Raw genomic sequence first — 13,445 nt, 5'->3', positions numbered from 1 at the left:
ACTGGGAATTTCTCCACCTTTTTGACCAAATGAGCATTGTATATGAATGTACAATTATTTTTGTGATTTTATTTTCCATTCTTTTTTAAGTAGCTGTATTGTTCCCCCTTCCTTTCCAGTCCTGATGAAGGATCCCTGCTCAAAATGTTGACTATTTATTCTTTTCCGTATATGCTTCCTGACCTGCTGAGTTCTTCCAACATTTTGAATATGTTGTTCTGGATTTACAGCACCTGCACAGTTTTTGGGTTTATGATTTGTCACCTTTGATTATTTTAGACTATTTGTATTAGTTTTCTTATCTATCAGTATTCTGTGGTGTGCTTTTATGTGTAAAATACTTCAGATAATCCATTTAACACCGGCCTAATTTCTAAACTCACCTCAAGTGATGGGAGATTCATGCCAAAAGTTTCAAGAACATTAATACTTTATTGCAAAGTGAATCTTAGATACTTAATGGTATTTTTGTGTAGACTGAATTTAATCAATAAATTTAAAGCAGATTGAATAGATGACTTGGCCTGCAGTGTTGAATGTGTGTGAGTGGTAAATGATAGTGTATCTGGGACTGTTCTTTGATTCGAGTGTGTACTACCATTGACACTTGTGAATTGAATATTTACTGTAGAATCAGTAGAACTCGGAAGTGATCGAACAAATGGCGAAAATGGTGATTCTTCTGAAACTGGTAAAGGCTCATCTATCCTAACCAGGATGGTCACAAGGTTACGGAATCCTGACAGCAAGTTGAATCAGCTGAAGAGTGCACAGGCTGCTGCTGCAGCACATGAGGCAAATAAATCATTTAAGGAAGGCAAAGAGGTGAGAACTGAACTTCACTCTTTTTTTAAAAAAAAAAATTTATAATTAGTTTTTCAAAACATTTTACAAATTAAAAACCCCAAATCCCAATGAGGAGCATTAATACAGTGCAAAATGAAGCATACAATAACAATATGCTACAAAGGAAGAGAATTTCACAAAAAAAGCACCTAAATTAAAGACAAGTAAGCTTAGTGTCCTCCCCAAGCCCCACAACACAAGAAAAAAAAAACAACTCCAGACCGACCACAACACAATATAAAGAGTATAGGTCAGGACAGTCAAACTCCCAGACTGTGAATACACTTAGCAACAGAGGATAATAATGCCTACTACCAGAAAAAAAAGGGAGCTGAAAGCAAGGGTCCGAAAAGAAAAAAAAACCCTAGTCAGGAGGAAGGTTATGAAAGTACTCGATAAAAGGTCCCCAGACCTTATGGAACTTTAGATCCGAATTAAGAACTGAATAATGAATTTTTTCGAGGTCCGAGCAGGCCATAATGTCGTTAAGCCATTGCGCATGAGTGGGCGGGGCAACATCTCTCCATCTAAGGAGGATCAAGCGTCTCGCCAGGAGAGAGGCAAAGGATAGTATTCGGCATTTGGTCGGACCCAGACATAAATCTGTCTCGCCCCAAAAACCGAACAGAGCAATTAAGGGGTTTGGTTCTGGGTGCTGATTCAGAATACCCGATAATGTAGTGAAGACATCTTTCCAGAATTTCTCCAAGCGAGGACAGACCCAGTACATATGGATGAGAGAGGCCACGCCCCTCTTGCATTTATCACAGAGCGGACTAATGCCAGGGTAGAATCGAGATAGTTTAGATTTAGACATATGGGCTCTATAAACAATCTTAAACTGTAAAAGGCAATGGCGAGCACAAAGAGAGGTTGAGTTAACCGATTTGAGAACTGAGTCCCAGCTCTCCTTGGATAAGGAGATATTTAAATCCTGCTCCCAGGCCATTTTAATTTTATCCACAGGGGCCCGTCGTAAGGCTGCTAGTTTATCTTGGATAATTGATATTAAACCTTTACCTAGTGGATTAATGGAAAGAAATAGGTCCATAGTATTTTTTGCAGGCATTTCAGGAAAGTTAGGAATTAAAGGAGCAATAAAGTGTCAGATTTGGAGATATCTGAAAAAGTGAGCGTTAGGCAGGTTGAACTTAACAGAGAGCTGCTGAAAAGAAGCGAAGCGATTATCAACTTCACTCTTCTTTGGAAACTGTTTATATTTAATTATTGTTGGTTCTTATCCTAAGAATGCAAGCTTCATTATGGAAATTTCTTTTAATGCTAAATCTGACCTTGCTTCCTGCTCTTCTTTTAAACACTGTGTTTAAATTGATTTTGGGCATCTTTTTTCTCCCAAACTATGGAGTAAGAGACAGCCTTTTAGGCTGGATCCAAATTAGATGTATTCTCTCCTGGATAACTTTCCTCCGGCTTCTTATCAGTTCCTGCTATGGAATTTCAAACCATCTTGTACTTAAATTTATTCTGTTGTAGGTAAAACTGTAGCTCATAGTGCCAGAATCTGTTTGCCATTCCTGATTACCATCGAACTGAGGGGGTAGTTAAGATCTGGCCACATTGGTAAGTAACATATGGACTGTACATGCAATCCAAGGATGGCAGATTCCTTCCTTGAAGGTAGACTTTTCTGATAATCTAGTACTTGTATGTCATTTAAATTGAAGTTTAGTTTATACATTCCAATTCAATTTAATTATCATGAAATTCTGTATATACTATATTTAAGTTTGAATTTGTGTCTCAGGATCAGTGTTCCAGAATCTGACTGTTAGGACAGTAACTGTAATTACTGTCTCACTATATTCGTGTCCACATGGCCAAGAGGAGGAACAGGAATGTAATCTATATAACCTCCAGTCCCTTTTTCCAGTTGTGAAATATGATGTTGCTAATTTGCTCTATATGTCTTCCCAAAGAGTCTTCAAACAACTATTTATTTTAAAGCACTAGTCAAGAGTAAATGGGACCATTGTGAATTTGAGAATTGTATTAATATAAAAGGGTAAATTTGGCTAATTTTTCCTTTTCAGGTCCTGGTGGTAAATACTCAAGGGGAAGTCTCTCGCTTGAACACAAGGAAAGATTTGGTGATGAAAGGAATTGTGAATAATTTGTTTAAGTTAGGTCAAGAAGGAAAATATCGTGTATACCAAAATCAATATAGCACTAGCACCTTGGCACTCAACAAGCATCAGCATCGAGAGGACCATGATAAGCGACGGCATCTTTCTCATAAGTTCTGCATGACCCCTGCGGGCGAGTTCAAATGGAATGGTGCTGTGCATGGATCAAAAGTACTTACAATATCTACTTTAAGGTTGACCATTATCCAACTGGAGAATAATATCCCATCTTCATTTCTGCATCCGAACTGGGCTTCACATAGGTGAATGGGATTAGTTTCTTTGTGCTTTTCCAGATAAGTCATTATGGAAGTTCAATTTGTGTTTTATTTTGTGCCATCTCAATTTCCTTTGAAATTTATAAGAAGGAGGTGAATGGGTAAGCCTTTTTCAACCCAAGATAACTGTTGCATTTCAGAAATATAAACACTTCTGGAAGTTTTTCTCCCGTCTTCCTCGTGATCTTGCGATGATGATTTATATTTGGACAAATTCCCCAAACTGTCATGTTAGAATTGGAATTTTCTGATCCCATCCTTGCATGTAATGCAAGTGCACATTTTTTGCAAAGGGTGTTTAAATATGAATTCCATGCATTTTCTCTTTCTTACTGAAGTACAAAGAGACTGTTTTCTCAGTGCTTTTTCATGTTGCTGAAAAGGATGAAAGATACAGCTCTCTTGTCTGTGAGGCATTGTACATTAGACTTACTAAGCTACCAGAGTACTCCAGGTTTTATTCTGATTTTCCAGCTATTACTGATGCCACAGGTCAAATAAATATTTAAATGAACTAATTTTAACGAGATACATACAATATATATTAAATATTGTAATCAACATGATTTAAACATTATTTTTAGATCTAATTGGATAAAAGCAGTCCAGATGTGCAATAAACCAAGAGAATTTGCACTAGCTCTTGCTATCCTTGAATGTGCAATCAAACCTGTCGTCATGCTTCCCGTCTGGCGAGACTCTTTAGGACATACCAGGTGAATTCTGATTCCTTTATTTTGAACCTTTTAACCTTGGCTTGAGACTTCTTAGAAATAAAATATTGCCATTTAACAGCTCTCTGTTAATTCTTACGTTGTGTATTTATTCTTATTTTGTATGATTATCCATTGAAAGCCAGTTTGCATGTCAAATCATTTTATACAATTAGAAAGTAAAAGAGAAGTTGATCTATATTGCTCTTTTGGTCTCTTGAATGTGCTGAGTAACTTGGTTAACTAATACACTGCTGCCGTGCTTAATACTCACGGTATGCTCCCAGAAATGTGAGTAGTCTGTCAACACATGTACTGCAGTTAAGGTACAGAGCAGTTGCATTGCTCTTCCCAACCTGCCTATTATTAGCCCTCGCAGACAGCCACTCCACACCAAGCCACAAGTGATTTATTACTGTTTGAGTACCAGCTGAGGGCAGGGATTAAAGGCAGGTTCCCAGGACAGTGATGCAACGCACGCAGACAAAGTAGATTTTCTTTTGAAGTCAATAGGCTCTGTGTCTGGACGTTTGTAGTTAATGCTACAATGAATTAGCACTCTGAAGGATAGAACTAAATTAGGTATCAGTGTACTACAAATTGTCAATCAAGTTTATTATTACTGACTTGTATCACAACACTTGTTGTTCTGAGGCAGCAGTAGGTTGCAATGCAAAAAATACTACTAAGTAATGGTAAGAAATATATAAAAATAAATTATACAATACATATTGATGCAGTCATAAAGATTTACGCAAGTACTTGTGAAACTAAGAAATGCAATTGCGTTGTACCAAGCTATGTTGATCTCAACTTGCTTTTGAGAAGACTCTTCAGGATCGATCAGAGTATGCTATTCTGGAGTTATCCTGCCAGTCAGATGCAGTGCAGCATTAGTCATTTGTCTTATTTTCTCAGTTTGCTTGTAGTTCATACTGTATTAAAAGCCAAGAGCTATTGGTGTTTTAAACTAGCAAAGAATATAAACATCACTTTAGAAGGATTCCATTAACTCTGATTTATTAAAAGCAGAAAATGGTGATGTTGATTTAGGAAGATATTAAAAGAACACCCAGACTTTCCCACAGCAGGAGGTGCTGGTTACCTTTTGTATATTTTCAAAAGCACTTAGTTTCAAAGTGGCAGAGTCTGTTTATTCTTTGGTATTGATGAGAATAATTCACAATGTAAATAATACCTAAGATGGAGGGGTGTAGGGAAGAAGAAAATGAGCCATTGCAGCATAAACAAGTCAGCATGTAGTGCCAAAACTAATATAATGCATTGGTACAAACAGCTTGGTAAAACCAAGGAATTGATTATAGACTTCAGGAAGGGGAAGTCAAGGGAACACACATGAGTCCTCACCAAGGGATCAACAGTGGAAAGGGCTGAGCAATTTCCGTTGTATCAACCTCCCAAAAGATCTGTCCTGGGCCCAACATATTGATGCAATTACAAAAAAGGCATGACAATAGCTACGTTTCATTTGGATTTTGAGGAGATTTGGTATATCAGCAAAGACTCATCAATTTCAACAGATGTACCATGGAGAGCATTCTAACTGGTTGCATCGCCATTTGGTGTGGAGAGGCCACTGCACAGGATTGGAAAATTCTGCAGAAAGTTACAAACTCAGTCAGCTTCATCATGGGCACTAGCTTCCCCAGCATTAAGCATATCTTCAAAAGGTGATGCCTCAAAAAGGTGGCATTCATCATTAAGGACCACCATCACTCTGGGCATGCCCTCTTCTCATTGCTATCATCAAGGAGGTGGTACAGGAATAGGAAGACATGTGCTCTATGTTTTCTTTCCCTTTGCCATCAGATTTCTGAATGGACAATAAACCCATGTACACTTTCCCCCCATCTTTTTGCATTGATTATTTTGTGTGTGTGTATTTATGTATTTGTAATTTTTATTTATATTTCTTATGCTGCCACAAAACAAATTTCATAACATACACCATTAATATTATACCTGATTCTGATCTTGAAAAATAGTATCATTTACAATATTATTTATAGGGTCTTAATTTTTTCTTTGGTAAGTCACTAGTGGTATAAAACATCTGCAGTATCAGTCACTTTAAGAGGTGGAAAGTGTAGAGAAAAGTTTAGTCCCTTTTTGTTGAATTGTGCTCTTTGAGCATATTCTGTAACAATTATATCTAATTTTCCAGTATGCTAAATCATTGTACTCCATTAATAACAGATTACATCGGTTAACATCTGTTGAAAGAGAAGAAAAAGAAAAAATCAAAAAACGTGAGCGAAAACAGGAGGAGGAGGAAGTTATGCAACAAGCTACCTGGGTGAAATATACCTTCCCTATCAAACATCAGGTGGGTTATTGTAGTTTAGTGTTTGTTCATGCATGCAGAAGGTATGGACATTGCTTCAAGGCCAGCGTTATTTCTCGTCCATTCTTGTAGCCCCAAACTGAAGAGGCAGTCAAAAATTCAACCAACTTAGTTGGTCTGGAATCAGAAGTAGGCCAGACTAGAAATGGAATAGGGGTTTTCTTCTCTGAAGATATTAAGGAGCCACATGAATCTTAAGATGATCTGGTGGCTTCAAGATCACTATTGCTGAAACTGGGTTGTCATTTCAGATTTTATTTTGTGAATTGATTTTAAGTTTCTTGCCTATCATGATGGGACTTGGAACACTTGTCTCTATACAATGGTTCAGGTTACTAGATAACTATCCAGTAACTTTTAGTGTTGCTAAAATGTCCATTACCTGAAATTGGTTGGGTATGTTTCATCTTGATTTCCAAGATGGCGGCGCGACGCAGCTTGCAGCAGCCACTCCGGAGTTGATTATCTGTTATTTGTGAAGTGGGGTGCCATGCGCAATCATAATCGATTGAAAACAGATGTAGGAGCACGGAGGAACATCGGGAAATCTCCAGGAAGACCTTCTTCATTGCTGCTGCTGCTGTGAGATCCGGGACTCTGCTGGGAAGAACAAGCCCCCAGTCCTCGGGGTCATGTTGCCGATGGCCGTTGGCGGGGCCATCTTAATACTCTCGGCAGAGGATGGAGCTCAGAGAAGCTGTGCTGGAGGGGATGGTCGTCGGCTCGGAGGTTCAACAGACTCGGAGTCCGCTGTGGTCAGGTCGCTTTCGGTGTGTGTTGCGTCTGCGAGGCTGAGTCGGGCGGCGCCGTGGAAGTCCATAGCGGGGGTATTCCCTTCTGCCGCCAGCGTGGGATGGCGAGTCTGTCGGGACCCTCGGGACTTGTGGAAACTGTGTGGTGATTTCTTTTGAACTTGTAGTCCTTTAACATCTTTGGACTATTTTTAGTGTGCCCATGGTCTGTTTTTTTTTTATCAGTTATGCTATTGTTTGCACTGTTGTAACTGTGTGGTTTTGTGCAGGTCTTGTAGCTTTAGTTTGTCTGGTAGATTTGGAGCTCCTTTCCAGGGAACGCGCTAGACGGTAGCGCGATATTAATACGCAGCAGCCTCTCCGGACTCTGGATTGGGGATTGCCAAACGTTATGTGGATTTTCTGGTGTAGTCTGTTTTGTCATATGCTTTTGTGATATCATTCTGGAGGAACATTGTCTCATTTTTTAACTGCATTGCATTTGTGGTTTCTAAATGACATAATCTGAATCTGAATTTTTCTTGGATATATTAACAACTAATTATTGGGTCACAAGTTTGAATCTCAGATTTATGTAGACTAGTGACATAAGATCAGGGCAGCATCTTAAACTGCCCATTTGAGAGGGGGCATTTTTTTGTATCTTTGAACAACATAACGTCAACGGTTTTTCCTTTAAGTACTTAAAATTAGATTTAATATTCATGCAGGTGTGGAAACAAAAGGGAGAAGAATATCGCGTGACAGGATATGGCGGCTGGATGTGGATTAGTAAAACTCATGTTCATCGTTTTGTGCCTCGCCTACCTGGAAATACTAATATTCATTATAGAAAGGCACAGGAAGGTGAGTTTGTTGTATTTATAATGACATTTTCGCTTAGCTTTAAACTTGAATCATTTACGTTTCATTAAATCATCATGCACTGCCATTATTAAACATGAAAAATAATTCCAGTTTGTTATACTTGAATTAATTGGAATTCAAAACCCTTAAGTTCTATACTCTAAAGACTTAAAATATACAATGTTTGATACTGAATTGTGGGAATACTGTCCTTTCAGGAATATTATCCTCAAAATGTCATGGTCTCATCAGCCCTCTTACCTTAAAGTGAAAGCTTTTGCATTATTCATAAAGTGCAGGAAATTCTTTACAGCGTCTTCATTGATGTCGCTTAGTCAACTTCACTGAAATGGATCTGATGGTTAAAGCCCTTCTCCAATACTGTACAACTGAATTTTTTTCTCCTACAAACCCTATCTACATGAATGTTCATAATATTTTAATTTTGTACCTGAGAATATTTATTTCTGAAAACATTGACATTTCCAATTGAGGGAACATTCATTCTGTGCTGTCTGTAAGGAGTTTGCACGTTCCCCGTGGGCTGCATGGGTTTCCTCCGTGAGCTCTGGTTTTCTTCCATCGTCCATAGACGCACCATTTGGTAGGTTAATTGGTAAATTGTCCTTTGATCAGGCTGGTGTTGAAGAGTGGGTTACTGGCTGGAAGGCCTGTTCCGTGCTGTATCTCAAAATAAAATAAATGAATCCAAACAGGTATACTTTCAGAAACAAGAGAAAATCTGCAGATGCTGAAAATCCAAGCAACATGCACAAAATGCTGGAGGAGGTCAGGTCATGGCCAGGTCAGCAGGTCAGGCAGCATTTATGGTCAATGTTTTAGACCAATACCCTTCATCAGATTCTGGTCCAAAATATTGATTGTTTATTCTCCTTTATACATTCTGCCTGACCTGCTGAGTTCTAGTAGCATTATGCGTGTGTTGCTCTGGGTTTCTAGCATCTGCAGAATCGTTTGTGTTATACTATCAGAGTGCAAGTTTTTCATGCTAGGATGGACTTAAAATTTTCTCAACCTTTGAGTTAATGCAATGTTATGAAAGTTGCTTCAAATGTGTAGTTACCTTAAATCGGAGTTTTGATGCCGATTATTATTAAATTAGCATGAATGAAAGATGTAAGTACTGTGTCTAATATAGTGGCTATTTTGATAACCTATTAGGTCTGCTGAAAGATGGCTCAAGCCTGAATGAAAATGAGGTGAAAACAGAATCTGAAACTTCAGAGAAACACTGTTCCTCTCAAGATTCTAAGGACCTGCCAGAAAATGACATAGTCACAGACAAATCTTTTGAGATAAAATCAGAAGAGGAAGAAAAAGTAGAAGAAAAGGAGGAAGTAATGCAAATTGATGCGAGTCCTGAGTCACAACAAACTGAAAAGAAAGGTGAAGGTTCTATATGGATAAACTCTATGTCAGCAAGTGATCACTGTGAACAAAAGGATTTAAACTAAGTGTATTTCTATTCTTTATGATCCCCATCAAATTCTCTCACATTACAGTAACACTAACTTTGATGGTCATTCCCAGAAATCAGACACCATATTGTCCTGGTGGAGATATGAATGAGTACTCTATCCCCATTATTGACTTTTTTATTTGACCCCTGCCTGGCATTGGTAACAGTCCTGAAGCTTACCTCTGGACGGTTGATACATTCAGCGAACCGTTCCACTGTGTACCCAGGTATTGATCTCAAAAGTAGACACAAAGCTAAATCTGCATATAAACATAATTTTCTGAGTTTTGTACATTCAGTTTTTGATCTGTTTGTCTCTTTTGTGAAATAATGCCATTGTAATACAATGATGTCACTGAACGATATTGTTTCAGGATAGATCAAACTAATTAAAATAGATGATGTAAAGCTGACATTTGTACTATATTTACTCTAACTTCTGATTTAATGGATAACAGGATGTTGCTTTAATCCAGAAATACAGTAATAAATCAGTGAAATTAGTTCAGAGAAGAAGTTATGAAAATTAAATTGCATTAGAATTTTGTCATGCATCAATGAAAATTAACTTGTGTGTGAATGGTTTTAGTTAATAAAACTTATAAATAGAAACAAAGCAACTTAATGAACTATCTTTCAGCAAAGGGCTAAGTTTGTTTTTCTCAGTAACTGTACAGTTTCTGGTTGATGTAATAATTTATTTTTTTTTTAAAATATAAACACGGGATACTTGCCAGTAAACATTACTTTCAGTTTAGTAGGCAAATGGGAGTATATTCCTTAAACAAAAATCATAAGATGTAGCTTAAAATTATTAAAACGCATTAACCTTTTGACTTGCCAGTTCCTACTTGAACATTTTTTTTGAAATATAGATTGTTTTTCAGTATTCAGAAGAATTTTTTAATGTTTTATTTTAAATTCCACCTGGAATTGAGTTCATCTGTGAAGCAGATGAAAAGGATCAGATCCCCTGCAGTTAAAAAAATTCCCTCAATTCTCCACAGGCAATAGGCAATAATTGCAGTAGCATTAAGAGTTCCATCTCCAATTTAATTGCCCTTTCTTGGCTCTGGTGCAAACCTACCGTGTCTTAATTCAGAGTTAACCTAATGTCTTGTGATTAGCACTGAGGGTACTTAATTGCAGTTTGGTTATGAAAAATAATTAGTGCGGAAAATACTGATAAAGAACATTATCAATAACTACAATTATTAACTATACATTGTTTTATTTTAGAAAACGTTGGTGCTGTCAGTCTCAGTGGTGATAAGTTTATCAAGGAGGAACCAGTGAATATGGATGAGATCAAGAATGAATCCACTTCAAAAGAACAGGAAAAATTTATCTCGACTGATCTCGTCAATGTAAGCGAAGGATTTCAACTGAGGACTTGGTATAAAAGGAGAGTGAAAACATCTAAATTAGATGGGCTCTTGGATCGGCGGGTAAAACAGTTTACAATGGAAGAGAAGCAACGACAAGAAAAACTGAAACAAGAAGCCTTAATGAAATTACCCAAAAATGAACAGAAAAATATAACTGAACCACAGAAATCTGATAAACCTGAAAACTGTCATCAGAGAGAGCCTGAATCACTGGAGAAGGAGAGTGGACACGTAGGTCAGAACTCTCCAAAGGCCACAGTTGAAAGCTCAGTGGCATCAACACAGGAAAGCACAGTTGGGAAAAATGAAGTCTTGACCCAAGAAAAACTGTCAGCCTTTCCATTGTTAAAGGAACCAGTTATTAACAATGTAGTTTCTATCCAAAAGGAGGCTGTTGCTAATTCCACTGTGGACCCACATTTGAAAAGCAAGGAAAACGGTACTGAAGGAAAAACTCAGCAATTGGGTACGGGGACAAATTCTGCACGTAATAATTTTGATACAAAGAACGAGAGCTTTGGGAAGAGCTGTGAGCCAGTGGTGGGAGAAGGTAACAATGGCAATCTAAATGCAGTTGTGGGAGTAAATGTTGCTGAAGGTGATGCTGATCTGATGGAGATAGATGAATGTTGTGAAGATAACTCTGAAATTAAGCCAAACAAAGAGATTATTGGAACTATAAATGCAGAGAAAATAGATTGTGCTATTGAAGCAATTACTGATGAAAGCAGTGGCCCAATGATTGTTGAGGAAAATGGTGTAAAAGAATTCCCTGCCCGCATGGAAAGTAATAGTATTGAAAATAGTTCTCTTGAAAAAATGGACACAGACTGCTGTACAGAAAATAAGATCTTTGAAATGAAAGCTTCAGAGAACAAACTGGAACATCGGCACCCTGTTGATCAGATTAATGGAAAAGATGTAGAATCTGTAGTAATGAAAAATTCTGAACTGGTCTCATCTGAAGCATCTGAAGTGGAACATCGGAAGGAAAAGTGCAGTCCTAGAGCAAACTCTGAAAATGAAAAAAAATCATCAATGAAAGAGCCAGGTGTAAAGCTAGTTATGAATGGAGATATTACCATAGATGATCTGGAAGAAAAACCTAACAGAAAAGATAGGAAAAATTTAACAGCAGCACATTCTAAGGTTCATGATGGTGTTTCAGCAGATAAAGAAGAGTTTGATGATGCAGCACCGCAGGTAAAGGCCTCCCGGTTAGATGATGCAATTGTTCAGCTAAAAGCACCTACATTAGGTGAAACAGTCCTACAGGGGAAGACAACCAAGTTAGATGAAACACTTTTACATGCAAATGATCCCAAGTTAGATAATATTTCTGAAATTCTAAATTCTGAAAAGTCAGGACTTTTAAATCTAGCCCCAGATAAATTATCAGAGTCTGAAAAAGAAGTGAAACCTTTAGAACTCGATGGGCAGCTATGTGAGAGAGCGTCTTCACCATCCTTGATTTCTGCAGCTGATTTAACTTCGAACAAAGACTTCAGTGAACAAAATGGGATTCAGTCTGAAAGCGAAGGGGGTGATGCCAGTGGCGAACATAGGATTAAAACGGTTGTTACAAAAATGACCACCACAACCACAACCATTTCCACAGAATCCAAGACTGTTGTTAGTGTTGCAGAAGCTTCTCCACGGAGCAATACTTCAACAGTGCTCGCCTCTGTTAAGAATTGTGCTGTTTCTTCAACAACCACCACAACAACAACACTCACAAAAGTGACCTCACCAAGTCTAGATAGCACAGTAGATGCCTTGACAGTAACAGAAAAAACTGTTGTTACAACCACAGTAACAGATTCTGTGGCCACTCAAGATGGAGTGTCGACAACTACCATGACTGTAAGTAAAGAGTATTCCACCAAGGACAAAGTGAAACTCATGCGGTTTAGTCGGCCAAAAAAGACGAGATCTGGCACAGCTCTCCCTTCGTACCGTAAATTTATCACCAAAAGTAGCAAAAAAAGCATATTTGTTTTACCAAATGATGACTTGAAGAAACTGGCCAGACGATCTGGGATTCGGGAAGTTCCAGGATTTAACTACAATGCAAAGCCTGCATTGGATATCTGGCCATATCCATCTCCAAGACCAACCTTTGGCATTGCGTGGAGGTATTTTAAATTAACTCTTCTTAAAACCGTTAACTTGATGGTATTTGTACATTATTTTGACTTAAGATTGTTTATCTCTGTCCAGTGTTATTTTTGGATTGGTTATCATGGGTTAAATATTTGGATAATTGTCTCCCATTGTATTCATCTGTGTATTAAACTTTTGATGTGAACAAATTCTGCCAAATTCCTGACAGTTTTCATCCAAGTAGCCATTATTCATCACTATGATCAATTGATGACTGTGTGGGAGCCTCACTGTAAAGCTTGATCATACCTTTGCATGCAGTACCTCTCATTCTATATTTCCAGCAAAGTTCAGTTTACCTTTTTTCACAACTGTCCTTGGGCCTTTTTCAGAACATCAAGTAGTTAATATACAATTCAGCAATCTCTCCTTTGGCTCCTTCCACTTCTTGCAAACCCACTGACTCTCACAGCTATCAGGAATATATCTCTTCCCACCCTGTCACTTGTAAAATGCTATCCCCTTCTCCC

At 37.9% G+C, this 13,445-nt stretch overlaps 1 protein-coding gene across 13 annotated transcripts in view; it reads left to right on the top strand.

Moving 5' to 3' along the window:
* Positions 1 to 13,445, top strand: part of bptf (bromodomain PHD finger transcription factor) — a 174,142-nt gene that overhangs the window by 92,235 nt on the left and 68,462 nt on the right. For all 13 annotated transcript variants that reach the window (XM_073026381.1, XM_073026379.1, XM_073026383.1 and 10 more), the window contains 7 exons: positions 632 to 825; positions 2,898 to 3,253; positions 3,853 to 3,984; positions 6,199 to 6,328; positions 7,809 to 7,944; positions 9,127 to 9,351; positions 10,664 to 12,947. In XM_073026381.1, coding sequence (XP_072882482.1) covers positions 632 to 825; positions 2,898 to 3,253; positions 3,853 to 3,984; positions 6,199 to 6,328; positions 7,809 to 7,944; positions 9,127 to 9,351; positions 10,664 to 12,947 — 3,457 coding nt within the window. The remainder of the gene's footprint in view (positions 1 to 631; positions 826 to 2,897; positions 3,254 to 3,852; positions 3,985 to 6,198; positions 6,329 to 7,808; positions 7,945 to 9,126; positions 9,352 to 10,663; positions 12,948 to 13,445) is intronic.

This window comes from Hemitrygon akajei, chromosome 22, assembly GCF_048418815.1.
Source record: "Hemitrygon akajei chromosome 22, sHemAka1.3, whole genome shotgun sequence".
Taxonomy (NCBI): domain Eukaryota; kingdom Metazoa; phylum Chordata; class Chondrichthyes; order Myliobatiformes; family Dasyatidae; genus Hemitrygon; species Hemitrygon akajei.
This window is presented reverse-complemented; position numbering and strand designations above follow the sequence as displayed.